This window comes from Equus quagga, chromosome 11 (genome assembly GCF_021613505.1).
Source record: "Equus quagga isolate Etosha38 chromosome 11, UCLA_HA_Equagga_1.0, whole genome shotgun sequence".
NCBI lineage: Eukaryota > Metazoa > Chordata > Mammalia > Perissodactyla > Equidae > Equus > Equus quagga.
In genome coordinates, this window is record NC_060277.1 from 26,967,169 (window position 1) to 26,994,876 (window position 27,708).

Here is a 27,708-nt window from a genome sequence, read left to right on the forward strand (position 1 = left end):
AGGAGCGCCCGCACCTGGGGCTCCTCCCCAGTGAGGCATACCCCGGTCTCCATGACTCTGGGCCCCGGCAGGCCGCACTGCCTCCTGTGCTCAGAGCTCCGCTTTCGGCTGCTTTGCCCAGTACTCAGAGGCCAATATTCCCATTTTGTTGTTTTTGTGTGTTTTCAACATCCCCTGAGGCAGCCTCCACCGCATGTTGACTTGCCTATCTGCCTGGCTGTCCAGGTTACCTTTGGAGGTACCAGTTACTGCTTTCGTTACTGCTTTGGTTAAAAAGATGTACACCTTTTGAGAGTTTTATCCTTAGCTTATTTTTACTGTAAGCTCTGTTCGTTTTAATGAACATTTTTGCAGAATTCGTCATTTTCCAGGAACATGTATCTTGTGTTATAGTAGAAATCCTGTACTTTGCACTTTGTGGATGTTTAACGAATGCTGACAGATTATTTATAATTAATTAACTATATCACGAAAATCTTAAAAAATGATTCCAAGGAATGATTGTGTTGACAATGAAACAAATTACAAGAATTTAGCAAGATCATTTGACTTCTCCAGAATATCAAATCTTTAAAAGTCATTTTAATTTGCATGACATATTTATCACTACTGTTTTAGAGAAACAGAGGCTAACTTTTCATTTTCAAAGACTGATGAACAATCATCCATTAGTTCTTGAAGTTGAATAACAGGAAACTGTACTTGTTTTTCAAACCATTTGGCAATTGTAAGAAGCTCCTGGTCACAAAATGCACGTCCAATAAACTGTAGTCCTATTGGCAACCCTTGGTTAGAGAGGGCCATAGGGACACTCACGGCTGGCAATCCTGAAGAAAAGAGAGAAGCCCATTAGGTGATTAGTTCTCCATCCTAAGAAGCAAAGACATCTTCCAGTTTCCAGTGCTGGTAGGTACAAGACTGGATAAGGTTTAAAAAATAACAAAAATTACATGATATATATGCTTTTGTACTTCCCTTTGTCCACTTAATATATCTTGTAAATCACTGTATATCAGTTCATAGAGACCTTTTACATTCCTTCTTTATAGCTGCATAGTATTCCTTTATGTGATTTTTACCATAATTTATTCAATCCTTCTTCTATGATTGGGTATTTAGATTGTTTTCAGTATTTAGCTATTTCACACCATGCTCCAACGAATTATCTTGTGTACACGTTTTTTGGTATTTTTGAAAGTTTTTCAGATGAAGAGGGATTACTCATCAAAGGATAAATGCATATGTAACTAGATGTTGCCAAACTCCCCTCTGAAAAAGTTGTACCATTTTGAACTCCTAACAGCAAAATGAATGCTTTTTTCTTACAGCCTTGCCAATAGGGTGTTATTGTTGAGCTTTGGAATTTTTGCCAATTTGTTAGTTGAGAAATAGTAGCTCGGGGTAGTTTTAATTCCAGGTTTGGGGCAGAGAAAGTATAGATCCTGGGGTATCTTGTTATGCTATAAAATAGGAAAGTTTTCAAAAATTAGTGGGGACAGGTCTAAAGGATATGTGCAACTTGAGGGGCTCCTATTGGCTAAATTTGGGACAATCTGAACATCAAAAATAATAATGACAGTAATTGCTTATAATATATTGAATTTTTTTCTAAAAAAGGAAAGCTGTTCTTTAGAAAAGACTGCTAGCTAATATATGTAGATGAAATGATAGAAAAGTCAGCACTTGTAATTCGCTAGGTAATGATTAATTCAGGCAAGGATCATTAACGGATGCTAAAACTGGGTTCAAGATTATGGGAGACAGGATATTCACATGGTCTCAAAGCATCACCTCACCAATAGCTTACAATCGATAAAAGGAAAAATGTACCTTTATATGGAAAACATCTGGCAGTTACTTCCTTAACCAAGGGATCAACTTAGTCTCTAAAAGTGGGACAAACTGACATTAACTGTTTCCTGATGTGAAGAGTACGTTGTACTTCTGCCAAAAATGTTTAACTCAACCCAATCATGAGGAAGCAAGCTGACAAACCCAGATTATGGATGGGACATCCTCTAGGACAAGTGGACTAGACTCTTCAAATAAGTCAATGCCATTTAAAACAAAAATTTTAACAGGTGGGAGATTTCTTGTCAGAAACTATGCAGGCCAGGAGAAAGTGGCTTGAGATTTTTCACATGCTAAAGAAGAGAACCTAGAATCCTGTATCCAGCAAAAATAACCTTTAAAATGAGAGGAAAATTAAGACATTCTCAGAAAGAAAGCTAAGAGAATTGGTTGCCAGCAGATTACCCTAAAAGAATAGCTAAAGGAATTTCTCTAAACAGAAAGGATATAAGACAAAGAATCTTGACGCATCAGGAGAAATGAACATAAGCAAATACAATAGACTTTCCTTCTCCTCTTGAGTTTTCTACATTATGTTTGATGATTGAAACAAACATTATAACACAGTCTGATGTGGTTCTAAAAAAAAAGAGAACTGGGGGATTGTTCTAGATTTTAAAGAGACATCATAAACAAATGTAATATATCAGGGGAAAAAACAACTTAAAAAGACATTTTTGGCTGGGAAAATTTAATATGGACTATATTTGGAATATTATTGTATTTATGTTGTTTTCTTAGGTGTGATAATGGAACTGTGGTTATGTCGGAAACTGTCTTTACTCTGAGAAGATTCATGCTAAAGTATTTAAGGGTGATGTGTCATGAAGCTGAAACTTCCAAATTATTCATCTAAAAACAAAGACAGAGAGAGTGTGTGTGTGTGTACAGGGAGAGAAAGAGAGGAAGGAGAGAGCAAAGGAGGCAAAATATTAACAAGGATAAATCCAGGTAAAGAGCGTATGGGTATCCATTAACTACTTTTTCAAGTTTTCCATAGGTTTGAAAATTCTCAAAATAAAAGTTAAAAAATATGCTATTAAGTGGATTGATCCTGAACAGGGGTTTGTGTGTGGTGTGCCTGTGCATAGGTACATACGCACATGCACTCACCGCGCACACACATTCCTAGGCATTCCAGAAGGACAAGCTATTGCTTTTGGGGAACTACGTAGCTAGAACCTAAGCTGAAGACCAGGTGCCTGCCTAAAAATTTGAAGAAAACCAGACTGTTCCTCAGGGGTCCTCACCCGCCATATTTGCAGCCTGTGTAAAAATGTCATCCTGGGCACTTCGTGTCCTGTTGTCTTCCTTGATGAACTCCGTGTATGGTACTGCCTCACTCAGCGTGGTGGGAGTTAGCAAGACATCCACTCCAGAGTTAAACACAGTCACAAAATCATTAGCAATCAGCCGTCTCACTTTCTGTGCTTTGACAAAGTAATTCTCATAGTTTCTGTGGAAAAAAATAGATGATGCTTTAAGGGCTTTTTGTCATTTCTTTGAATCAATTCTCATACATAAGGACTGTTAAAGAATCACTGGATTCTTGGCCTTTATGAGCAGGTATCACTAAGATTCCTAACAACACAGAAAAATGAATTTTGTTCCACCGTGCTGTTACTCTAAAGGTTTGTATATCTGGAATTTAATCAATCAGAATTCACTACTATTCTGCACATACAATTCTGCACACAGAATCACAAAATACTGACAATTCCAAGGACATCATTAAACCAGAGCATTCATTTTCAGGTGAGAAAAATCAAGTGCATAGCAATTAAATGACTTTCCAGTGGTTACAAAGATTGGCCGTGGAAGAGGAAGGACTGGAACTTAGGGCACTGGAGGCTCATTCTGATCCTTTTTCTATTACGGTCTTATTTCAGCTGTAGTATAATTATAACTAATTATTATAAGGACCCTGAAGTTTTGCATCATTCTGACATGCCATCAGAATTAGATACTAGGAACCAGGCTCTGGAAACAGAAACTGGGGAAAGTATGCAGTGTTTGCAATTTTGTATTTTATGCATTGGTATAGCCCAGGAATGGAAATGTGAAATTTAAGAAATATGCTTACTTTAGTGAAAAGAATAAGGAATTAGCCAGACATAGGGGTGACCATAATAAGTCAACGATACAAAGAAAGGGAAAAAGAAAACACTCCTTAGATCCTCCCGAAGCTGTTAACAAAGGCAGGCAAAAGTGCTAACAGTTCTAAACTGTACTTTCCTCACCTGTAAAAAGGATATAACAACTCCAGTCTTACTGAGGACCAAATACAATGACATAAAAATGTGAATTTTTTTTTTTTTTTGGTGAGGATGATTGGTCCTGAACCAACATCTGTTACTAATCTTCCTCATTTTTCTCTTTTTTTCCCTCCTCAAAGCCCCAGTACATAGTTGTATACCTAGTTGTAAGTCCTTCCGGTTCTCCTATGTGGAATGCTGCCACAGCATGGATTGATGAGTAGTGTGTAGGTCCACCCCCAGGATCCGAACCAGCAAACCCCAGGCCGCTGAAGCAGAGCACGTGGACTTAACCACTACACCACCGAACTGGCCCCTGTGAAATCTTTTTTACCCTAAGATTGCTAGAGAAATATCAGATGTCCTTACTATCATTTGACCACAGGATCCATAGAGATAAAATGCAGGCATCACCCATAAATTACACAACAGCAACAGTGGACAACTTAAATCATGTATTAACAGCGTTCCCCAAAACCAAAATTTTATAAAAGAACAAATACTTCTGTTTTCTGTTAAATTTCTTCTTACTTTAAATATGGTTCAAAAACAGAACTACAGCTTCCATTAAAGATGGAGTAATAAGGTTGGGATTGACCCTCCTATCTTAAACAACTAGAAAACTAGACAAAATGAAACCACCGTTTTCAGCCATTAGACAACAGGGATTGAGGGCAGGGAGTCCCGAGGGAAGGGAAACAAACAGGTAAACCCTTTGACTTCCTCAGCTTAATGCCTGGAGGCGGTTTCCAGGCCTCAGCCCAGAGCAGAGGAATCTAAACAGTTTGGGGGGTTCTCAGTAAGTTAAAGAAACAGAGAACGGAAGTTCAGGGGGGCAAAGAGAGCTAGAATTTGCAGAGCAGAGTACTGGTGGGAGAAAGCAGCACACAGAGAGAGCTCAGGAGATCTGCTGAGTGATTGCTCGAGTCCTTGCTGAGTACTGATCAGTGCGTGTAAGAGAAGAAACTCCCAGGCTGGGTAAAGAATCACCAAAAAGCAGTAGGTCGAACAATTTCTAGAGATCATACAGGGCTAGGAACAGTTTGTGCTCCTAACAGCTAAAGTGGAAAGACCTCATAATACATGGAGCATCTGGAAGAATGTTCTAGGGTGCCGCCTAGAGTAGAGTTAAGTTAGCCCAGACTAAAGGCCAGTTTGGACTCATGCTAACAAAGCTTAACAAGACTCTTTGAAAGGATCCAATAGATTCTAAGTAACTTAACTGCATCCCAGAATAAAGTCTAATACTGTTTAAAGAAACATAAGAAAAGTCCAGCAAATGACAATGTAAAATTCCCAGTGTCCAGGCATGCAAAAAAGCAAAAAATATAACCCATAACTAGGGGCAAAAAAGTGATCAATACAAACAGATCCAGAATGACAGAAATGTTAGAATTAGCAGATAAGAACATTAGAACTGCTACTATAAATATGTTCCATATGTTCAAGAAGGTAGAAGAAAACATAAAATAATGAAGAAATTGAAGAGATAAGAAAATCTTGGAACTCCTAGAGATGAAAACATATGAAATAAATCATATGAAATAAAACATATGAAATAAAAATTACACTGGATGAGACTGACATCAGATTGACACAGCAGAAGAAAAGACCAACGACTCTGAAGACAGTAATGGAAACTATCCAAAAACAAGAAGAGAAAGAAAACAACAACAACAAAAGGTGCATCAGTGAGCTGTGGGACAATATCAAGCAGATTAACACACATGTAAATAGAGTGCCAGAAGGAAGGGGTAAGTCAGAAAAAATATTTGAAGACATAATGGCCAAAATTTTTCCAAATTTGATTAAAACTATAAACCCACAGATTTAAGAAGGTTAACAAATCCCCAAACAGAAGAAATATGCAGAAAACCACATCAAAGTCAAACTGCTGAAAACCAATGATAAAGAGAAAATCTTAAAATCAGCCAGAGGGGAAAAAAAGACATAATATATACAAAGGAACAAACATAAGAATGACAACAGACTTCCCAGAAACCATGCGAGTCAAGAGACAATGGAACAAGACCTTTAATGTACTGAAAGAAAAACTATTAACTTAGAATTTTATTCTGCGCAACAAAGGAAACCATCAACAAAACGAAAAAACAACCTAACAATTGGGAGAAGATATTTGCAAACCATGCATCAGATAAGGGGTTAATATCCAAAATATACAAAGAACTCATACAGCTCAACAACAAAAATACCAACAATCCAATTAACAAATGGGCAAAGGATCTGAACAGAGATTTCTCCAGAGAAGATATACGGATGGCCAACAGGCATATGAAAAGATGCTCAACATCATTAGCTATTAGGGAAATGCAAATCAAAACTACAGTGAGGTATCACCTCACTCCAGTCAGAATGGCTATAATTAACAAGACAGGAAACAACAAGTGTTGGAGAGGATGGGGAGAGAAGGGAACCCTCGTACACTGCTGGTGGGAGTGCAAACTGGTGCAGCCACTATGGAAAGCAGTATGGAGTATCCTCAGAAAATTAAGAATACATCTATCATATGATCCATAATTCCACTGCTGGGTATTTATCCAAAGAACTTGAAAACACAAAGGCATAAAGATACATGCACCCCTGTGTTCATTGCAGCATTATACACAACAGCCAAGACTTGGAAGCAACCTAGGTGCCTATCAAGGGACGAATGGCTAAAGAAAATGTGGTATTTATACACAGTGGAATACTACTCAGCCATAAGAAATGATGAAATCTGGCCATTTGTGACAACATGGATGGACCTTGAGGGTATTATGCTGAGTGAAATAAGTCAGAGGGAGAAAGTCAAATACCGTATGATCTCACTCATGAGTAGAAGATAAAAACAACGACAAACAAACACGTAGCATTGGAGATTGGATTGGTGGTTACCATAGGGGAAGGGGGCAGGGCTCACATGTGAGGGGATGGACTATAATTAGTTTTTGGGTGGTGAACATGGTGTAATCTACACAGAATTCAAAATATATTATGATGTACATCTGAAAGCTATATAATGTTATAAGCCAATGCTACTGCAATTAAAAAATAACAATAATAAATTAATTTAAAAAATAAAAATGCATCGATTAGTTTCCCAAAAAACCCCTGAATTTTATACCTACAGAAAGTATCTTTCAAATTAAAGGTAAAATAAAGACTTTTACATATAAAGAAAAGCTGAAACAATTCACTGCCAGCAGGAAGGCACTAGAAGATATACTAAAGAAAGTTCTCCAGGCAGAAAGGCAATTACATAGATGGATATCTGTATCTACACAAAAGAATGAAAAGCACCAAAAATAGTAAATATTTAGGCAAATATAAATGACTCTTTTTCTCATTTTAAATCACTTTAAGAGAAAAATGATTACTTAAAGAATAAATAAAAGAAGGCAGGAAAAGAGGTTAAGAAAAAGAAAGAACAGATGGGAACAAATAGAAGACAGAGGAAAAGGTATATTTAAATGTGGTTCAAATGTAAATAATTATGCCAATTGAAAATAAAGACAAATTCTGGATTCCTAATTTGATAAATATGTGTTTTTTGAGCAAAAGGTAGTAGAAGAATGACAAATCTTAAGTCTTTTTATAGTGCCTGGCACATAAATTGACTTTTTAAGATAAAAGTGAATACTCCCAAATTCCATTTTTCCTATTATTCATGTCCATTCTCCCCTCACAAAACAAGCAAGCCAGCAAACAAAAACCCCCCAAAACAAAAAGGTTGACCCAAGTTGGACACACCCAGAAGACAGGGATACCAGCAGTCATCCTCACTTCCTTTTCTCAATACTCCCAGCTGGTGATCACGGAACATGCTTTTTAGACGCCTTTCCCTCAATTTCTTTCTGTGCTGTTACAATGAACTATGTAATACATCAACTTGTGTGTTCCAATCAGAAATATTTGGCAAATGTAACATCTTTAATTTAATAAAAGTCTTTACTTAGAAAACGTCTTAGCAATATTTAATTTTCTTTTCCTATTCTAAGTTTTAACAAGCATCTGGTCAATATGGAAAAGAATCTTTTAATATGGAATGTAATCAAATAATATTTTGGGGTTTTTTGTTTGTTTTACAGCTTTATTGAGATATAACTGACATATACCACTGTGTAAGTTTAAGGTGTACAATGTGATGATTTGATATACATATATATCATGATATTTTTACTACAATAAAGTTGTTAACACATCCATCACCTCACGCAATCATAATTTTGTGTATGGTGAGAACATTTAAGATCTCTCTCAGCAAATTTCAAATATACAATACAGTATTGTTAACTGCAGTCACCACGCTATACATTAGATCCCCAGAACTTACTCATCTTATAACTGGAAGTTTGTACCCTTTGACCAACAAGTCCCCATTTTCCCAGTCCCCAGCCACAGGAAACCACCATTGTACTCTCTATTCCTGAGTTTGACGTTTTTTTTTTAGATTCTACATATAAATGAGGTCATACAGTATTTGTCTTTCTCTTATTTATTTCACTTAGGATAAGGCTCTCAATGTCCATCCGTATTATCACAAATGGCAAGATTCCCTTCTTCTTTATGGCTGAATAATATTCCCTCATGCGCGTGCACGCACACACATACACACACACATGCCATATTTTTTTTATCCATTCATCCATCAATGGACACTTAGGTTGTTTCCATGTCTTGGCTATTGTGAATAATGCTGCAAGATAGTGATTTCATTTCCTTTATATTTACACAGTCATGCACTGCATAATGATGTTTTGGTCAAGGTTGGACCGCATATATGACAGTGGTGCCACAAGATGAGTACCATACAGCCTCGGTGTGTAGATATAGTTATATCATCTAGGTTTACGTAAGTACACTCTATGATGTTCGCACAATGAAATCGCCTAATGACGCACTTCTCAGAACGTATCCCCATTGTTAAGTGATGCATGACTGTACCCAGAAGTGGGATTGCTGGATCGTATGGTAGTTCCATTTTTAATTTTATGAAGAATCTCCATAGCGTTTTTCATAGTGGCTGTTCAAATAATATTTTTGGAAAAAGTAATCCTAACTATTGGCTCTGAGGGGATGCATAAATGAATAAAATACTTTCTCTCCTTGAGGAAATGAAGCTATTCATTAAAAGTACTCTTGCTTTCTCACATTTCTTGTGTCCTCTTAGACTTGGAGGTATGGAAGATGAATCCTAGTCGTAAGATGGTGAATAAACTTATACTGAAGACAATCTAAGTCGGTGTCCCTCATAATTTAGAATTCTTTCTCGGAGCAAAGAGATACATAACACAAGGGAAAACTAAGCTGATTCACTAAATTTTTCAAGAGACACCAATGTAACTTCCTGCTTAAGGCTATAACAGCAATAAGCCAACATGGCAATGATAGTCAGGGGACACTTAATGAGGCTAAAATCCTTCAGGGCTTCCTACTTAGTTTGCACTAATCATTTAACTAGAGTGTCAATGTTTTTTTTGTTTTTGAATAACCAGGAATGGAAAGTATCATAAACAGGCCCTTAATTATTATTTCTAATTCAAATCATAAGCATTTTGCTTCTTCGGCAAGTATCTCAACTCATAAGACCTGATAGACATACTACTAATAGTAAAGACTCTTGAGTTTTCAAGAATGGGAAAAATTCCTAAACTAGTTATCTTACTCTTTTAGTAAGAAAAAGTTTCCTGAGAGAATTCTTCCTCTCACCACATCATTAAACCCTTCTCGCCTGGTTGCAGCATACATGGCTTCAGTAGACACATCAATGTCACATCTGTGACCTGAAAACAAAAGAGAGAGAAACATGACTTGAAACACAAGTAAAGTTTTGGCTGAAAAGCAAGCCTAGATTCACATTTGAACCAACACTAAAATCTCGGGAGATCGCCCTTAGTGCTTCCTCTTCTTTAGCTGCCTTGTGACTGACCCGTCAGGAATTGAGGAGAGAGAGGAAAATAGGCAAGAGGGAAACTTCATTTATTTGCTCATTCATTCATTCATTCAAATTCTGACTGTGCTCCTACCACATGTACTACATTAGATGGACTGAGAATAAAAAGATAAGATATTGTCCCTTTAAGATAGTCACAGTCCAGAGAGGTGAACGGAACATACAGAGATATTCATGATGAACAGTGTAAGCATAATGCTAAAATGACAAAGGTAAAATGATACACTGAGTTACTTCTCTGAATCGTTAACATTATCTCGGGTAATAATGTTTTTTGCCACTAATAGAACTTTTCAAATGTTGAGACAATTACCTTAAAAGACCAAAACCCAGCCATCTTACCGTATTCTAGCCCGTCAAATCTTGCCATATTTGATGCCACTTCTGATGTGCACAAGACATGGTAGCAGACAATTGAATAGCTGGTGTGGGGCAGGGACACTTCAATTACTTTGGCCCCCTCAGACTCAAAGAGGTTGGCAGCTTTGGACCAAAGAGATCGTACTTCACTTGATAATTCTGGTGTAAGATATTCCTTATTGGAAAAAGTCAAGATACAGAAATTAGAACATCTGTATAGACAGTTTTAAAGTTTGTACTCCGGGACCTTTGGCAATACATTAAAAAATTTGCTGGGGGCTGGCCCCGTGGCCAAGTGGTTAAGTTCGTGCGCTCCACTGCAGGTGGCCCAGTGTTTCGTTGGTTCGAATCCTGGGCGCAGACATGGCACTGCTCATCAAACCACGCTGAGGCAGCGTCCCACATGCCACAACTGGAAGGACCCACAACGAAGAATATACAACTATGTACCGGGGGGCTTTGGGGAGAAAAAGGAAAAAAATAAAATCTTTAAAAAAAAAAAATTTTGCTGAAATTGCTGTAGGTAGCTAGAAAGACTGAGCTACTTTAGGAGTGTTTATGGCACAAGAAGCAGAGTACTAGATATGATGAGCTGGAAATAACAATATGAAAGATGGGAGATCTGGTTGGAGAACTGTATCTGTTACGTGTTCAGGATATGCCAGGGACTTGCTAGATGCTTTTCAAAGGTTCTCTCGTATAATGCTTTTAACAATCCTATGATGTAGGTATTATCATCCTGCATTTTATTAATGAAAAACATCACGACAAGAGAAGTTAAGTAACTTCCCTAATATTACATAGCAGGCAAGTAGAAGATCTAGGATTCTAAAGTCGGTCTGTTTCTAAAACTTGTAAACTTCTAAAACCTTAAAAGAAGGCACAGCTATTACCTTAATGGAAGATTTTTAAGACAGTAGTAGTTCTCTACAGCAGTGGTCTCAACTGGGGACAATTTTATCCTCTCTCTCAATCAGGGGACATTTGGAATGTCTGCAAACATTTTTGGTTTAAGGCTGTAGTGATGGCAGGGGTGCTACCTCTAGAGGCCAGTGATGCTGCTAAACATCTTACAATGCATGGGACAATCTCCTACAACAAAAAATTATCCAAAAAAATTACTGCTAAGCTTAAAATTTAAAAAAATTTTTAAAGTTCAGCAATATAACATATTTACTTTCTGTACGAATTGTTCAATTGCTACTGGAATAAATGAAGCAGTAATACTAACAATGATAGTAAAGATGATAACATTTATTGAGCCTTTACCACGCAAAGTATGGCTCTGGGCTACATCCTTTACATCAGGGACTAGCAAACTATGACCCATCAGCCAGATGTGACTTGAAAATAAAGTTTTATTAGCACACAGCCGCACTCTTGTTTACATACAGTCTATAGCTGCTTTCACACTACAGTGGCAAAGTTAAGTACAGTCATGTGTTGCTTAATGACAGGGATACATTCTGAGAAATGCATCATTAGGCGATTTTGTTGTTGTGCAAACATCCTAGTGTGTACTTACAAAAACCTAGAAGGTATAGCCTACTACACATCTAGGCTGTGGGGTCCAAATCTCATGGGACCACCATTATATACGCATTGACTGAAATGTCCTCACGTGGCACCTGACTGTAGTTATGATAAAGACCACAAAGCCTAGAATATTTACTAACTAGTGCTTTACAGAAAAAGTTTACAGACCCCTGCTTAACATGATTATCTAATTTAAACCTCACCACTCTCTGAGATCAATACTGTTATTATTCCCATTTACTGATGAGGAAATTGAGCTTAGAGAGATGAAGTCACATGCTCAGGTCACATAGCTAATAAAAGTGGCAGAGCAGGGATTCAAACCCAGCCAGTTTGCTTTGCAAGTCTACACTCTGTATTTGACTTGACGGTATTTCTGTAAAGTAATGAAAGGAAAGAGTTACCTTTGGAATTCCTATACATAGTTTGCTCACATCTGTCAAACTGGGAAGCACAAATGGTTTAACAGGGTCTTGTATTGTGGTAGAATCTTTGGGGTCATGCCCAGCCAGTACACCTGTAAGGAAAAATACGAGTGACATACTGTTTTACAGAGAAATTATAAAGTTTTGAAACGATATGGAATCATATAAATACCCAAGACAATTGCTGCGTCATCCACACATCTGGTTAAGATTCCTGGCACATCCATGGAATTCACCAGGGGAATGAGACCATGACGAGAAACTAAGCCATAGCTTGGTTTTAGACCAACAAGCCCACAGTGGGCAGCCGGATTTCTGGTCGATCCTCCCGTATCCGATCCTAAAGCCCTGGAATTTAAATGGAATTCTCTTTAGAAGAATGACATGTCTCTAATTATATCTGGACTCTATCTTTTTTTTTAAAGATTTTATTTTTTCCTTTTTCTCCCCAAAGCCCCCCCGGTACATAGTTGTATATTCTTTGTTGTGGGTCCTTCTAGTTGTGGCACGTGGGACGCTGCCTCAGCGTGGTTTGATGAGCAGTGCCATGTCTGCGCCCAGGATTCGAACCAATGAAACACTGGGCCGCCTGCAGCGGAGCGCGTGAACTTAACCACTCAGCCAAGGGGGCCAGCCCCTGGAATCTATCTTTTTAAATGTATATTTTTAAACTGTATTTTCCCCTGATTATACAAAAGTAAAACATGCTGATCTCAGAGAATTCTTAAAGTATAGAAAAGGGTAAAGTGGTAACAAAATATCTCACCACACAGAAGCAAACACTGTTAACATTTTGGTATATTAACGTTGTCTTTTTTTAAACACATTTTTTCTTTCACAGTTTGGGTCATTCTGAATCATAAGTTCCCATCTCTTTTTTTGCTTACCATGAGCCTTTTACTATCTTGTTAAAATTACTGAAAATTTAAAACATTTATAATATTCTATCATTAATTGGCAATTCCTAATATTTTAAGGTTCATTTTCCTATCAATATACATACAAATCTTATAGCTTTCTTTAATGATAATATTACAGCACGATTTTACAAAATAATCACATCCCTCCTAGAAATTCAGAAACAGCCCTTCTGCTATCCCACTTAGAATCACAGATGGAAATGTGCTTTAATTCAGTTAAACATTTATGTTGTTGACAATTAGGATAATAACTGCGTAACAAATAACTTTGTAACAAACACTTTTAAATATAAATCTTTATCCACATGTCTGATTGTTTTCTAAGGTAGCTTCCAAGAGATAGAGTTAATGGGCCGAAGGCTCTGCCGTATTATGAGTTCTTGATATACATTGTCAAATTCCTTGTCAGAAAGGCTATGCCAACTTATATTCCCAACTGCAGTGAATCAGACTGTGCTTTAGGTTTCATTATCATCAGTGAGTCTTAGGAGTTCTTAAAATTTGGTTAATTTGATAACCAAAAAGCTTTGTTAATGTGTACATTTATTTGTATTTGCGTTACCCAACTGTGAAGTATCTGTTTATTTCTTCGCCCAGTTACCTGCAGAGTATGTGTTTTTCTTATTAAAAAACAAAACAAAACTAAACAACCTTGAGGACATTATGCTAAGTGAAATACGTCAGTCACAAAAGCACAAATCCTGCACAATTTCACTTACATGAGGTACTCAGAGGAGTCAAATTCACAGAGACAGAAAGCAGAAGAGTGGATGCCAGGGGCTGGGGGACAGGCAAGTGGAAAGCTGTTGTTTAATGGGTGCAGAGTGACAGTTTTACAAATGAAACAGGTTCTGGAGATCGGTTGTACAACATGACCGGACCTAACACTACTGAACTGTAAGCTTAAAAATGGTTAAGGGGGTAGATTTTACGATATATATTTTTCACCACAATTAAATATTTTTTAAAACTATTTCAGAAAAAAAAGTTTTTTCTGATTTGAAAAGCATAAATGCCTACAGCAAAAATTAAAATATTACACAACTGTATGATGGATGAAGTGAAATTTGTCTGCCTGCACAGTAATCCTGTTGTCAGTTTTGATATACATTTATCCAGGCACTTCCATGCAACTAAGACACATGCATACGTAATTAGCAATTTTAACAGAAATAAGGTCATACTATACATACTGTTCTGCAACCTGTTTTCCACTTAACAGTGTATCTTGGATATCTTTCCATGTCATTACATAGCACTCTAGCTCATTCTTTTGAGTAGCTGCATAGTACTCCAAGAATCTTCCTGTTTTTAAAACTATTGTAAAAAAAAAAAAACAAAAGGGGGGGGGGACAAACAGAACACTTGGCGGTTTGGGACTTGGGGTCTGTGCTTCTCCTGACTCCACCCAGAGGGACGCTTTGGGCTGAACAAAGCTCCCACCAGTCACACAGCCCTTGTGCTCTACAGAAATGCAAATTTTATTGCCTTTCTTACCAATGCCATTTGAACTACAAAATCAGACTGTTGCTTTCACAATTTCTAAAAGGATACATTTTCTTATTAGGATTCACTGATGGCTGTGTAAAAGGAAAACCTACATTTCCATAGGAATTATGTGTCAAAATGCCATCTTCGCAACGCACACTCAGAAAGATGAACACTAAGTGGGGTGATGAGAATGAAAAAAACCACCTAATCTTGCAGTCCTAACTTGTCAGAACTCTCATTAATATTAATGCAGTGCTATAACATTCCACAGAGATAAAATGAAATGGTTTTACTTGTTAACAAGATTTCAGGGAAACTAAAAAAAAAAATCTGCAGAATCTAAATCTCCACAGCTCTAAAAAATATAAATAATTTATTGTTTGCAATGCCTGTGAAAGAGCTTAGTTTCAGTAGATAATTAAGGAGAGAGAAAATACAGAAAGTACTACTAAAGAAACACATTAAATTTGGTTAAATTGAGACCCATAAAATAAATACAGCAGCTGTGATACTTATATACTCTTCTTTAGGTGGTTAAGACATGCTTTGTAAATGAGACTGACGACATCAGGCAGGATCGATGGAAAGTGACAGTTGGACAAATCAGCTCCCTACAAACTTAAAAAAGCTTTACTTACTGATAGACCTTTTTAGTTGCAGATTTATGAAAACACTATTTAAAATATCCTATTGATATATATTAGGAGCATTTTCTCTTTTTCTCTTTTTTTTTTTTGGGCAAAAGTCAGATTTAGCTGAAGGATAAACCATAGCTAACAGTTTAGCTCAGCAGCCCTCAACTAAAGCCACCGTACATCAGTCCTGAAATATTTGTACAGTAGCAGACACCCAAATGAATTACTTAAAAAATGAAATTCAGTGAGGTCCATTAATGCTAAACAGCATATTTGAAAGATCCATAAAATCACGTTTTTAAGAGAACCAGAGACTATGGAGGAAGAGTTTAAATGTTACCTTAAAGTTAAATGTATAAAATACACATAAGTGTACCATAAAATTGAATGCATTTATAAGATACAATTTTGATATACTATTGAGCATAAATAGCTTACTGAAAGGCAATAAAAATACCAAAGGATGAACTACTCTATTGTCGGGTTTTGTGTCTGGTTTATGACTTTTGTATTGCATTGGGCTTTAAAGTGCAGATAGAAGAAGACATCTTACGCAAAGCACGTGAAGGCTGACACGGCCGCCGCACTCCCTCCTGAGCTTCCTCCAGTTATAAGCCAGTTTGAATCCTCATTCTCACAGTGGGACTTCTGCTTCCTCTTTTCTCTATACTGTTTCGAATAACTCCAGGGGTTTTTAACTGGTCCAAATACACCATCTGTGCTTCCAGATCTGAGATGAAGAAGTGAAGCAAGATACCTTAATGAAACTTTCATTTCACGTGAAATTTTCATCTCCTGATTATATTATTTGCTTCTGACACTGTATAATCTACTGTGACTTGAACTGGAAAAGGCAGGAAGCCTGCTCAGATGTAGCTTTCACTAATTACGTGGTTGAGGAGGTGAAGGATGGGAAGTAAGAGCGTTTGTGGTAAGGAGTAGAAAAAACTAGTCTGTTAAGAAGATTTTTTATCCAATTGATCAGCCAATTTCAGCTTAAGATGATTTCCCTTGTAAATTATGGTGTTCCACTTGAAAAGTGTCACAAACATTCAAACAGTTAACAAGAAGTCTTTTGAAGGAAACCCTCTATTAATCAGAAGTTCTCAGACAAGCATAAGTGGAATGTTAATAATTTATTTTTTAAATTTTGAAATAATTTCAACCTTACAGATAAGTGCAAAAATAAAAACAGTATGAAAAGAACTTTATACCCCTTACCCAGAATCACCTATTATTAACATTTTACCCCCATTTGTTTTATCCTTTGTGTGTTCTGTGTGTCTGTACATATATAGACATTTTTTTTCTGAACCACGTAAGGGTAAATTATATACATCATGGCCCTTTACCCTAAATCCTTTAGCATGTATCCAGTATGCATATCTTAAGACCAAGGGTATTCCCTTACACAGTCACAGGACAGTTATCCATCTCAGTAAATTCAACATCAATACAATACCTTTGCCTAATCTCCTACATGTAATCCAATTTTGTCACTTGATCCATTAACGTCCTTTAGAGCATTTCACCCCCTTCCACTATAGGATCTGGTCTAGAGTCAGATATTGCACTTAGTTATCATTGTCTCTTTGGCCTCTTTTTTAACTTTTTGAATCATTCACCAGCCAACAGACATTGAATTATTTCTAGTTTTTTGGCAATTATGAATAAAGCCACAATAAATATTATACCAAAAGCCCCAGTGCTTTTGTATAAACATAAGTCTTCACCTCTTGGGTAAATATCTAGGACTGAGATTCTTGGGTCATTTGGTAAGTGTATGCTTAGCTTTATGGGAAACTGCCAAACTATTTTCCAAAATGGCCATCCCATTTTGCATTCCCTAGCAGCATGGTATGAGAAATCCAATTGCTCTGCATCCTTGTCAGCACTTGATATTGTCATTTTTTAAGCCATTCTAACAGGTGTATGTATTTCATTGTGGTTTTAATTTGCATTTCTCTAATGACTAGTCATGTTAAGCATTTTATTTCATGTGCTTATTTGCCAACTATATACCTTATTTGATGAAATGTCTGCTTACATTTTTTACAAAATTGGGTTGCTTTCTTATTGAGTTGGGAAAGGGTCTATACATACTGGATACTAGTTCTTTTTCAGATATATGTTTTATAAATCTTTTCTCCTAGTCTGTGGCTTTTCATTTTTAATAGTGTATGTCAAAGTATATAAGTTCTTAATTTTAATGAAGTCCAATCCATTAATTTTTTGTTTTATGGATTGCACCTATGTGTCCTATCTAAGAAATCTTCACCTAACTCAAGGTCACAAAGATTTTTTCCTATGTTTTCTTCTATAAGTTTTAGCTTTCATTTTCTTTAGCCTCTTTTGATCTGGAACATTTTCATAGCCTTTCTTTGTTTTTTATGAGATTGACATTTTAATAGAATGTTTCTCATTTCAGATTTTTCTTTTGTTTCTTTGTTATTAGCTTCAGGTTGTATACTCGTGGCTGGAATACTACCCAGGTGACGGTGTGCCCTTCTCAGGGAATCACATTGCAGGTACATAATGGCCACTTAACCCTGATTAGTGATGTTCATTTTGATCAGCTGATCAAGGTGATGTCTCCTAATAATTTATGTTTGAGTTGACTCCCATGGATTAATTCATTCAATATATATTTACTGAGTGCCAAGAGATACCACTATAAATAAGAAAGTCAAGGACTTGGCTTCTATGAAACAGAGAACACAGACCAAGCAAATATTACAAATGTGACAAATTTTATAAAAGGGGAAATAAAAAGTGCTTTTGGTAAAAGACTGAATGCTTTCCCCCAAGATCAGGAACAAGGCAAGGATATCCGCTCTTAGCACTTCTGTTCAATATGGTACTGAAGGTCCTAACTGGTACAATAAGGCAAGAAAAAGAAAAGAAGAAGAGAGAAAACTCTCTATTTGCAGACTACATGATCATCTACATAAAATATACCAAAGAATCTACAAAGATCAACTAGAACTAATAAGTGAGCTTAGTAAGGTCATAAGATACAAGGTCAATATAGAAAATTCAATTATATTTCTATATACTAACAATAAACAATTAGAAATTTAAAAAATGCCATTTTCTATAGCATTAAAAAAACATAGGGGCCAGCCGGTGGCACAGCAGTTAAGTGCACACATTCTGCTTCAGCAGCCTGGGGTTTGCCAGTTCGGATCCTGGGTGCAGACATGGCACCAAGTGGCAAGCCATGCTGTGGTAGGCATCCTACATATAAAGTAGAGGAAGATGGGCATGGATGCTGGCTCAGGGCCAGTCTTCCTCAGCAAAAAAAGGAGGATTGGCGGCAGATGTTAGCTCAGGGCTAATCTTCCTCAAAAAAAAAAATAAAAAAAAAATAAAATACTTGGGGATAAATCAAAAAAATTACGTGCAAGGTTTACATGCAGAAAATCATAAAGATATTGCTGAGAAAAATTAAACAAAATCCTAAGTAAATGGAGAGATATAAAGTGTTCATGAATCAGATGACATGTTAAGATGTTAATTCTCCTCAACTTGATCTATAAATTCAATAAAATCACAATCAAAATCCTATCAAGCTTCTTTATAGAGATCAGCAAGCCAATTCTAAAACTTATATGGAAATGCAAAGAACCTGGCATATGTAAAATAATTTTGAAAAAGAAGAACAAAATTGAGGGACTCTTACTACCTAATTTCAAGGCTTACTATAAAGCTACGATAATCAAGATGGTGTGACATTGGATGAAACAGAGATACACAGGACAGAACAGAATCCAGAAACAGACCTACACATTTGCGTCCAATTGATTTTTTAACAAAAGGGCCAAGGTAATGTAATGAGGAAAGGATAATCTTTTTTCACAAACAATGCCAGAATTATTGGACACACATATGCACGAAGATGAACCTTGGCAGGGCTGGCCCTGTTGCCTAGTGGTTAACTTCAGCACACTCCGCTTCAGTGGCTGGGTTCGTTGGTTTGGATGCCGGGTGCAGACCTACACCATTCATCAGCCATGCTGTGGCAGTGACCCACATATAAAATAGAGGAAGGCTGGCATAGATGTTAGCTCAGGGCTAATCTTCTTCAGGGGGCAAAATAAAAAAGAACCTTGGCTTTATTAACACTATATACAAAAAATTAACTCAAATGGATCACAAGTCTACATGTAAGAACTAAAACTATAAAACTCCTAGGAGAAAAATCTTTGTGACTTTGGGTTATGTAAAGATTTCTTAGAGAATATATAAAAAGCATGAATCATAAAGAAAAAAAATGGGAGTGGGCCCTGTAGCCAAGTAGTTAAGTTCATGTGCTCTGCTTCAGCGGTCCAGAGTTTCACAGGTTTGGATCCTGGGTGTGGATATGGCACCGCTCATCAAGCCATGCTGAGGCAGTGTCTCACATAGCAGAACCAGACGGACCTACAACTAAAAATATATATAACTATGTACCGGGGGCTTTGGGGAGAAGGAAAAATAAAATCTTTAAAAAAAAGGAAAAAACTGATGAATTGGACTCCATCAAAATTAAGAACTTTCACTCTTTGAAAGGCATGTTCAGAGAATTAAAAGACAACCCAGAGACTTGGAGAAAATATTTGCAAATCACGTATCTGATAATGGACTTGAATCTAGAACATACAAAAGAACTCTTACAACCCAATAAAAAAATGGGCAAGGGGCCAGCCCGGTGGTGCAGTGGTTAAGTCTGCGTGCGCTGCTTCAGTGGCCCAGGGTTTGCAAGTTCGGATCCCGGGCATGGACTTAACACCACTTGTTAAGCCATGCTGTGGCGGCGTCCCACATACAAAATAGAGGAAGACTGGCACAGATGTTAGCTCAGGGCCAATGTTCCTCACAAAAAAAAGGGCCAAAGATTTGAATAGATACGTCACGAAAGAAGATACATGGGTGGCACAATAAAAACATGACGTTCAACATCATTAGTCATTAGGGAAATGCAGATTAAAACCAAAATGAGATACGATTACTAGATGACAGAACACAGTCTCACAGAGGGACTGAAAAACTGGCATTAGAGTTCTCAAGAAATCACCTCACTACTTTTAGGCAGCTACATTTAATGAAATTAAAGACACAGAAGAAATACAAGAGAAGAACACTTCAATTTTACTTACCCCATAGCAAATTCATCTAAATTTGTTTTTCCCATTAGTAGAGCTCCTTGATCCAACAACTTCTGAACCACAGTAGCATTATAAGGTGGTACGTACCCTGAAAAAAATTCAGTTATTTTTATTATGGGGGAGAAAACAGTGAACATGTAAATCATATGCAAGGAAGAAGATTTTAAACTGCAATTAAGCAATTCATGTTGACATGTGTTAATTATTCCTAACTTGAGCAGTGGATTGTACTTTCTTCTGAAAGTTTTCTCTACTGCTAACTGCTATGTTTTCCAAAGGTAGTCTATATAGTCACTACTTTTATAATCTTTTTAAAAACATAGACTTTAACAGTTAGTACTACAAAATATTGAATGAGCGTCAGAGATGGACCCAATTCATTTGAAACTAATCTTAAATCATTATTTTATTCATTGTACTTGACTTTTTATTCTCAGATGATGCTGTGTCATACAGTAATTTTTATCTATTTCCAGTCAGAAGTAGATCTTTAGTCTCAATTAAAATTTCCTCTATCTACTGTACATTCCACAGTTAACAACAGTCCACATATCAGAGGAACCTGGGGCATATTCCTCATGGAGTGTTACTGTTTTTTTTTTAAGACTGGCACCTGAGCTAACAACCGTTGCCAATCTTTTTTTTTTTTCCTGCTTTTTCTCCCCAAATCCCCAAGTACATAGTTGTATATTTTAGTTGTGGGTCCTTCTAGTTGTGGCATGTGGGACGCCGCCTCAATGTGGCCTGATGAGCGGTGCCATGTCCGCACCCAGGATCCGAACCAGCGAAACCCTGGGAAGCTGAAGCAGAGCGTGCGAACTTAACCACTTGGCCACGGGGCCGGCCTCTGGAATATTACTTTTAGTGTGTAGTATTCTGAATAACTTTCTCCCCCCATTTCTTTTTCCTCCTAGGATCCAAAAATCTTGATAAACACGATTCCTTATGACCTACAAAACTGTAAAGAATAAAATAAGCATCACTACACTCAGATAAGTATAGTGATATAAGAGATGGAGGAGTCAGGAAATAAAAAATAACTGAACAGCAGATCCTAACGAATCCTCACACCCTCCTCACGAGAGAGGTGATGACAGTCGCTTCGTCCTTATTCCCATGTTATCAGTGAGTGGGAGCAGAGGTCACCTAGCATGTTTGTGGTGACCAGTTATTGAGTCTTCCTAAATAGGATTGCTAAAACTTTCCAAATAGGATTCGCCCATTAAGCTGCCCTGTCTCTAAAGAATAATTTCACATTCTGGAAGAGTAAACAATAAAAAGGTAAAATTCCATCCTGAGTATGTCCTTTGCAAATAGAATTAGTCTGAGACTATCTTGGTGCTTTAGAATCTTATCTTTAATTTAAACTAAAAATTACCTATTTTTATAAAACTATTAGCACTCAGATCAGTTCACCTTTACCTCTCAGCATGTTTGATGCACATGTTGTCTCAATGCCGGACGTGCTGAAGTTGTCTTTTACTGCAATGGGGATTCCATCCAAATCCCCAAGTGAGTGACCTGGGTTGAAAGGCCAAAAGAACAGGAGATATATCTAGTTCAAAATATAAAGACACACTAATATAGTTATTCTAATAACTACTAGTTTTTGGTAAAGAGACTTTCTCAGAAGTCAAACTTATGTTAAAAATGATTACAGCTGGACATTACAAACATCACATCTCCATTAGCCTCGTTTTTATCATGCCTTGTGGCAAGTTCTTTAAATGAGGGTATGTTTTACGTTAAAAGCTTCACTTGCCCAATGGAGACTGCTACATCCAATTAAGCTCTTTCTCTAGAAATGTAACAATTAAGTATAATTCAAAGTAATTTACCTTTCTTATATCTTTTCTCTGATTCTTCAGCCTGCTTTAAGGCCACCTCTTCAGATACAGTAATGTAAGCATTTAGAAACTTGGTCTTCTTGATAATGGAGAGACATTTCTGACACAGTTCTGTTGGAGTAATGTGGCCTTGTTTCAGTGCTGCAGAAACCTATAGCATATACAATTCAAAAACCCTTTACTGAGTCTGCAGAAGCTTCAACTATGATACTGAGGCGGGCAGGTAGGGTGGTAAAGGGTAAAATTTTGAAGTGAAGCCTGGATTCAGAACCAAGAGAACCTATCAACTCTACACTTGGATAGTGAAGGAGGCCAACACACTGATCAGTTTGAGGATGGGTTGGAGGACACGCCATTCATCGCCCTAGCCGAGTAATTTTCTGTTTCTAAGTCAGGCTTGAACAAACAAGAGCCGTGGTTTAGGTAAGCCATCCTGTCTAGAAGTAGAGGCCCAGCCTGGGTGAAGCATGGGTTAGGGCGGACTGTGTGCAGAGCGTAGCTTAGCTACAACACAGGCAGCCCAGAAGGGAAACAGGAGACATGAACTAGGCAAAGCATTACAGGCTTTACGGCTCGAAATAAAGTCTTTGTAGCTATTGGAGAATTCAAGCAAGAGCCACTACCAATTGAGAGAAATGCTTATAAAACATGGGTTCAAAAGCAAACTAAAAACAAAGAAACAAACTTTTTTGAAATCCTGTCTTTGGTGCATTAGGAAGGCTAGTAAAGAAAGTGTTAAATAAACTGCCCTACCAGACCAGAACCTGAATCCTGCTGTCAGTGCAGCCTGGGGTGAAGTAATGACTGTTGAATACTCCCTGTAGGAAGTAATAATAATAAAAACTTACCAGTCAGAGAAAAGGAATGAATAACAAGAAGTCAAAGATGATACAAAGACCTTGGAGATTATATGAAAAGAGAGTTGGACAAGATGGGAACTCAGTGACAAGCAAGATAGCGGAAGAAGGAATATTTATTATCTACCAAGAGCCAGGCACCGTTGCTTTACGTTTTATTACTTCATTTAGCTCTTAAAACACCCACATAAGTTAGGTATTATTAACCTCATTTTACAGATGAAGAAACCGAAGCTCAGAGAGGTTAGTGATTTGTCCAAAGTCACACAAATAGTAGAGGGCAGACGTAACTTCTTAACACATGCTTCTTCATTTCTCTCCGCACTAGCGGACCGCAGCTCAGCTTCTCCTCTAAGCTGACTGTATTTTCACGTGCCCTATATCCATCAAACAACAGGAGTTTGCATTTGAGGGGAAAATCTACAAACGATCTGCTCTAAGCTGTTGAATAAATCATCAAAGCAGTGGTATTCTTAGGGCTGAGGGTTTTAAATAAGAAAAGAAGTGGGACTAGGCCATTGAGGACCCCTAACTGCTCCTGGACAAGAGGAGAAAAGGATTGCCATGGGGAGGCTGGGGGAGTGATTCAGGGAGGAGGACAGCTGGGCTTGACCTAAAGGAGGTAACCCAGTAACAAGAGATATTTCTGTTGAATGGTTTGTATAAGATGTAAATTCTTTAGAAGAAAAGAGCTGGAGAGAAAAAAAGATAGCAGTGTATTCTAATACTGTAAATATAGAGCAGGAAGTAAGAAGAAAGTCATCGGCTGGGTGGAGGAGTCAGAACTAGTAATAAACCAAAGCGAGAGAGACAGAGAGGTACACAGGCAGGCCTATCTCATGACAAAGCTGTAATAATGAGGAAAATGACGTCTGCCGCTTTCTCTCCTTTCCCCCAGTCCCCTAACGCCGACTATCCTCAAGCTGCTTTCTGACTTGCCAACTGGTATGAGAATAAAAGGGAAGGAATTAATGTCATGGTTACAAGGGCAAGAAATGAGATTGTCTAGGAGTACGCATTTTAAATGGTGCTGATCTTCGTAAGGAACATTTTTAGGAATTCCAGATTTGAGAAAATCAATAAGGGAATTGGAGAAGAGAAATGAAAACAAAGATGCTAATTACCTAGAATGGACTGAGCATAAGGAGTATGAAATATAAATAGTACAGCTCCCCCGGGACAAAACTAAAGATGTCACATCTGAATGCAAGATGAAATCAACTATAAAAGTTTTTGCTAAAAAAACAAATTCTCTCTCCCTGGCACTTCTTTTCTCTAATGGAAACTAGGTTTTTCCTGAGACCGCTGCTGCTCCTGCAGCTTTCTTAAGGGATGGCTGGTTGGCTCTGGCGGCAGGCGTCCTCCTTGTTCCTCAATGCCTGTCTCTTTCCTCTTCTCTCAAAAGACCCAGCTCATCTGGAGCACAGGCCTTGGTGGATATTACATGCCTCCCCCGAAGTGTTAATTTACAGTCTCCCTGGTACTCCTCTGCGTTCACTGAAGATTTCAGCAGCTAGCTCACTGTACTCTTCCTTACGGCGGCTCCTGTTGCTATTCTTGTTGACCTCAAACTTCAAGTCACGTACACTGACACCTGGCCTCTCAGTGCTCGACCTCACCTCACCCCAGTTCCCAAGTCACATGGTCACGGGCCACACGACATCATTACCAATATCTGTACATCTCCCAAACCTCACTTCTAGGTATCCCAAATCTGTCCCTGAGCTCATTTACTCTACTACCCACATGGTCATCAAGGAACCCAGGACCTCAGTCCTACAACTGCAGGAAATGGCCAACAAACAATGAGGTGGAAAGAGGACTTTGAGGCTTCAGACCGCAGCCCTGGCTGACACCTCGGTTTCAGCCTTTTGAGACTGAGCAGAGAACGCAGCTATTCCAGTCCCGGACTCCTGACCCACAAAACTGTGAGATAACGGTGGCTTTTTTTTTTTTTTTTATGATTGTGTTATTTTAAGCCAAAAAGTTCACACTAATTTGTTAGGCAGCAATAGACAAGTAATATGCCGTCTTAGAAAAATTAAGAAATCTTCCTCAAGGACCACTCTTCTTAGAAACCAGAGAAAGAGAAAACTGTAAATACGCATCATCTAATAATTTTGTCCCTGTAACAAAATTAGTGTTAATAATAGCACTTAGTTCTAGCCATTATCCTACTTTATATTTCATTTAATCTTTACATCCACACTAAGGGGCTGACATTATTATTATTATTTCCATTTTATAGGTAAATTACTGAAGTTCCTGCTTGAAATCACATAGCTAGAAAGTAGAACTGTGATTCAACCAAGGCCTGATCTGGTTTCCAGGCCCCTTGCTCTGGACCACTGTAACCTGCTCCTCTACGCAAGGTGTGACAGCACTGACTCCTCTCTAACAAAGTGCAAAACATTTTACTGACTGTACAGATAGCAGCAAGGGTTCACTTAGCAAAGGAACTGCCTTTCAAAAAGAAAATTGTCTTGATAAATAAATGCTGAAGGTACAGCAGAGCCCTTGAGGGCTGAGTGTCCAGTTGACTGGTACTCTCTCTAACACACTCATTTAACATTTACGCATTTGTCTCCATTGTTCCAAGAAATAGTACGTCAAGATCACCAGCAACCTCCATGTTCCCAAACCCAGTAGACACTGGGCAGTCCAGCACCATTCAACTTAAGAGTTCACTCTCCCTTTGTATATTTCAGGAAACTAAGCCCTCCTGGTTTTCCTCTTGCCTTACTGGCCATTCCTTCCAGTCTCTCTCTCTCTCTCATTTTTTTTTTTTTGAGGAAGATTAGCCCTGAGCTAACATCTGCTGCCAATCCTCCTCTTTTTGCTGAGGAAGACTGGCCCTGAGCTAACATTCGTGCCCATCTTCCTCTACTTTATATGTGGGACCTGCTACAGCGTGGCTTGCCAAGTGGTGCCATGTCTGCACCCGGGATCTGAACCAGCAAATCCCTAGGCGCCGAAGCAGAGTGTGCACACTGAACTGCCGGGCCACCAGGCCGGCCCCTCCTTCAAGTCTCTTTGGCTGGCTCTGCTTCCTATTGCTGACCTCTAAATGTTGAAAAGTTTTAGGCCTTCTTCTATTTTTACATTCAACTTCCCAGGTGATCTCATCTGGCCGTATAGCTTTAATTATCTTCTATAATCTTGCCAATTTACATCCTCATCCCTAGCCTCTTTTTTGATCTCCACATTTCTATAGCCACCTGCTTAACTGACATCTTCATTTGGGTATCTAGGAGGCATCTCAAAATTAACATGCCCAGAACAGAAATCTTGATAACTTTCTCCTCACAAACATGCTCCCATTAGTCTTTCCCATCTTGATAAATGTTTTCATTTCCCCAACTGCCCAGGCCCAGAACACAAGCATCTTCCTTGATTTTTCTCTTTCCCTCAAACTCCGTATCCAATCCATCAGCAAGCCCCAACTTAAAAAGCAATACCCACTTCACATTACCTCTCTTCCTGCCATCTATTCATGTTCCCATCATCTCTTGCCAATGCAACAGCCTTCTAACTGGTCTTCCTGCTTCCTCACTTGCTTTCCTATGGACCATTACCATTAAGAGTAGCGTGAAGGAGCTTTTTAAATTTTAAATCAGATCATGTCTACAGACTTACAACTTTCCAGAGGCTTCCCCATTACACTTAGAATAAAATCTGCTCTCCTTACCATGGCCTCAAAGGTTCTCTATGATCTGCCTCCTGCTTCTCTCTAACCTCACCTCCACTACTCTCCTCCTCATTCACTTCTCTCCAGGCATGCTGGCCTTCTCGCTATCCCTTGAACATGGCAAGCTTACTCTTGCTTCAGTCTTCGCATTTGCTGTTCCCTCTGCCTGGAACACTCTTCTTTCAGATCTTCCCAGGACTCGCCCTTCATATCCTTCAGGTCTCTATTAAATATCACCCACTCATCATCAAGCCATGCTGAGTCAGTGTCCCACACAGCAGAACTAGAAGGATCTGCAACTATGTACTGGGGGGCTTTGAGGAGAAGGAAAAAACAAGAAAAGACTGGCAACAGATGTTAGCTCAGGGTCAATCTTTGAAAAAAAAAAAAATATCACCTACTCAGTCAAGGAAACCTTCCCTGACCACTCTAACTAAAACGTGCAGCTCCCCCAACTAATTCTCACACTACAACCTGCTTAATCTTTCTTCACAGCACTTATACTATTTGAAATTATATTATTTACTTAAAAAGAAAAAACTTATTTAATGTTTGCTTTCCCACAAAAATGTAGGTTTCATGAGAGCAGGAGATTCTGTCTGTCTTCAATGCTAAGCCCGTGTCTGGAACACAGAGGTACTCAACAAATGTTAGCTGAATGAATGAATAACTGAGTTATTTAAAACTTGGAATCTATTTTCCCATAGAACTATAATTATGTGTTCTTAGGCTAGACCCCCAAG

The 27,708-nt window shown here is 38.1% G+C and overlaps 2 protein-coding genes across 2 annotated transcripts in view; one reads left to right on the forward strand and one right to left on the reverse strand.

The window, feature by feature from the left end:
- The window catches only part of RTN4IP1 (reticulon 4 interacting protein 1), a 95,606-nt gene that overhangs the window by 15,607 nt on the left and 52,291 nt on the right, over positions 1-27,708 (forward strand). The gene's annotated exons all lie outside the window — the stretch shown is intronic.
- The window catches only part of QRSL1 (glutaminyl-tRNA amidotransferase subunit QRSL1), a 29,465-nt gene continuing 2,322 nt past the window's right edge, over positions 566-27,708 (reverse strand). Inside the window, exons 2-11 of the mRNA XM_046675094.1 lie at positions 22,412-22,571; positions 21,996-22,094; positions 20,565-20,661; positions 15,980-16,156; positions 12,553-12,728; positions 12,360-12,472; positions 10,402-10,594; positions 9,772-9,889; positions 3,102-3,307; positions 566-827 (exon numbers count right to left, since the gene is read on the reverse strand). Of these exons, the coding sequence (XP_046531050.1) occupies positions 607-827; positions 3,102-3,307; positions 9,772-9,889; positions 10,402-10,594; positions 12,360-12,472; positions 12,553-12,728; positions 15,980-16,156; positions 20,565-20,661; positions 21,996-22,094; positions 22,412-22,571 (1,560 nt within the window). The 3' untranslated portion in view covers positions 566-606. The remainder of the gene's footprint in view (positions 828-3,101; positions 3,308-9,771; positions 9,890-10,401; positions 10,595-12,359; positions 12,473-12,552; positions 12,729-15,979; positions 16,157-20,564; positions 20,662-21,995; positions 22,095-22,411; positions 22,572-27,708) is intronic.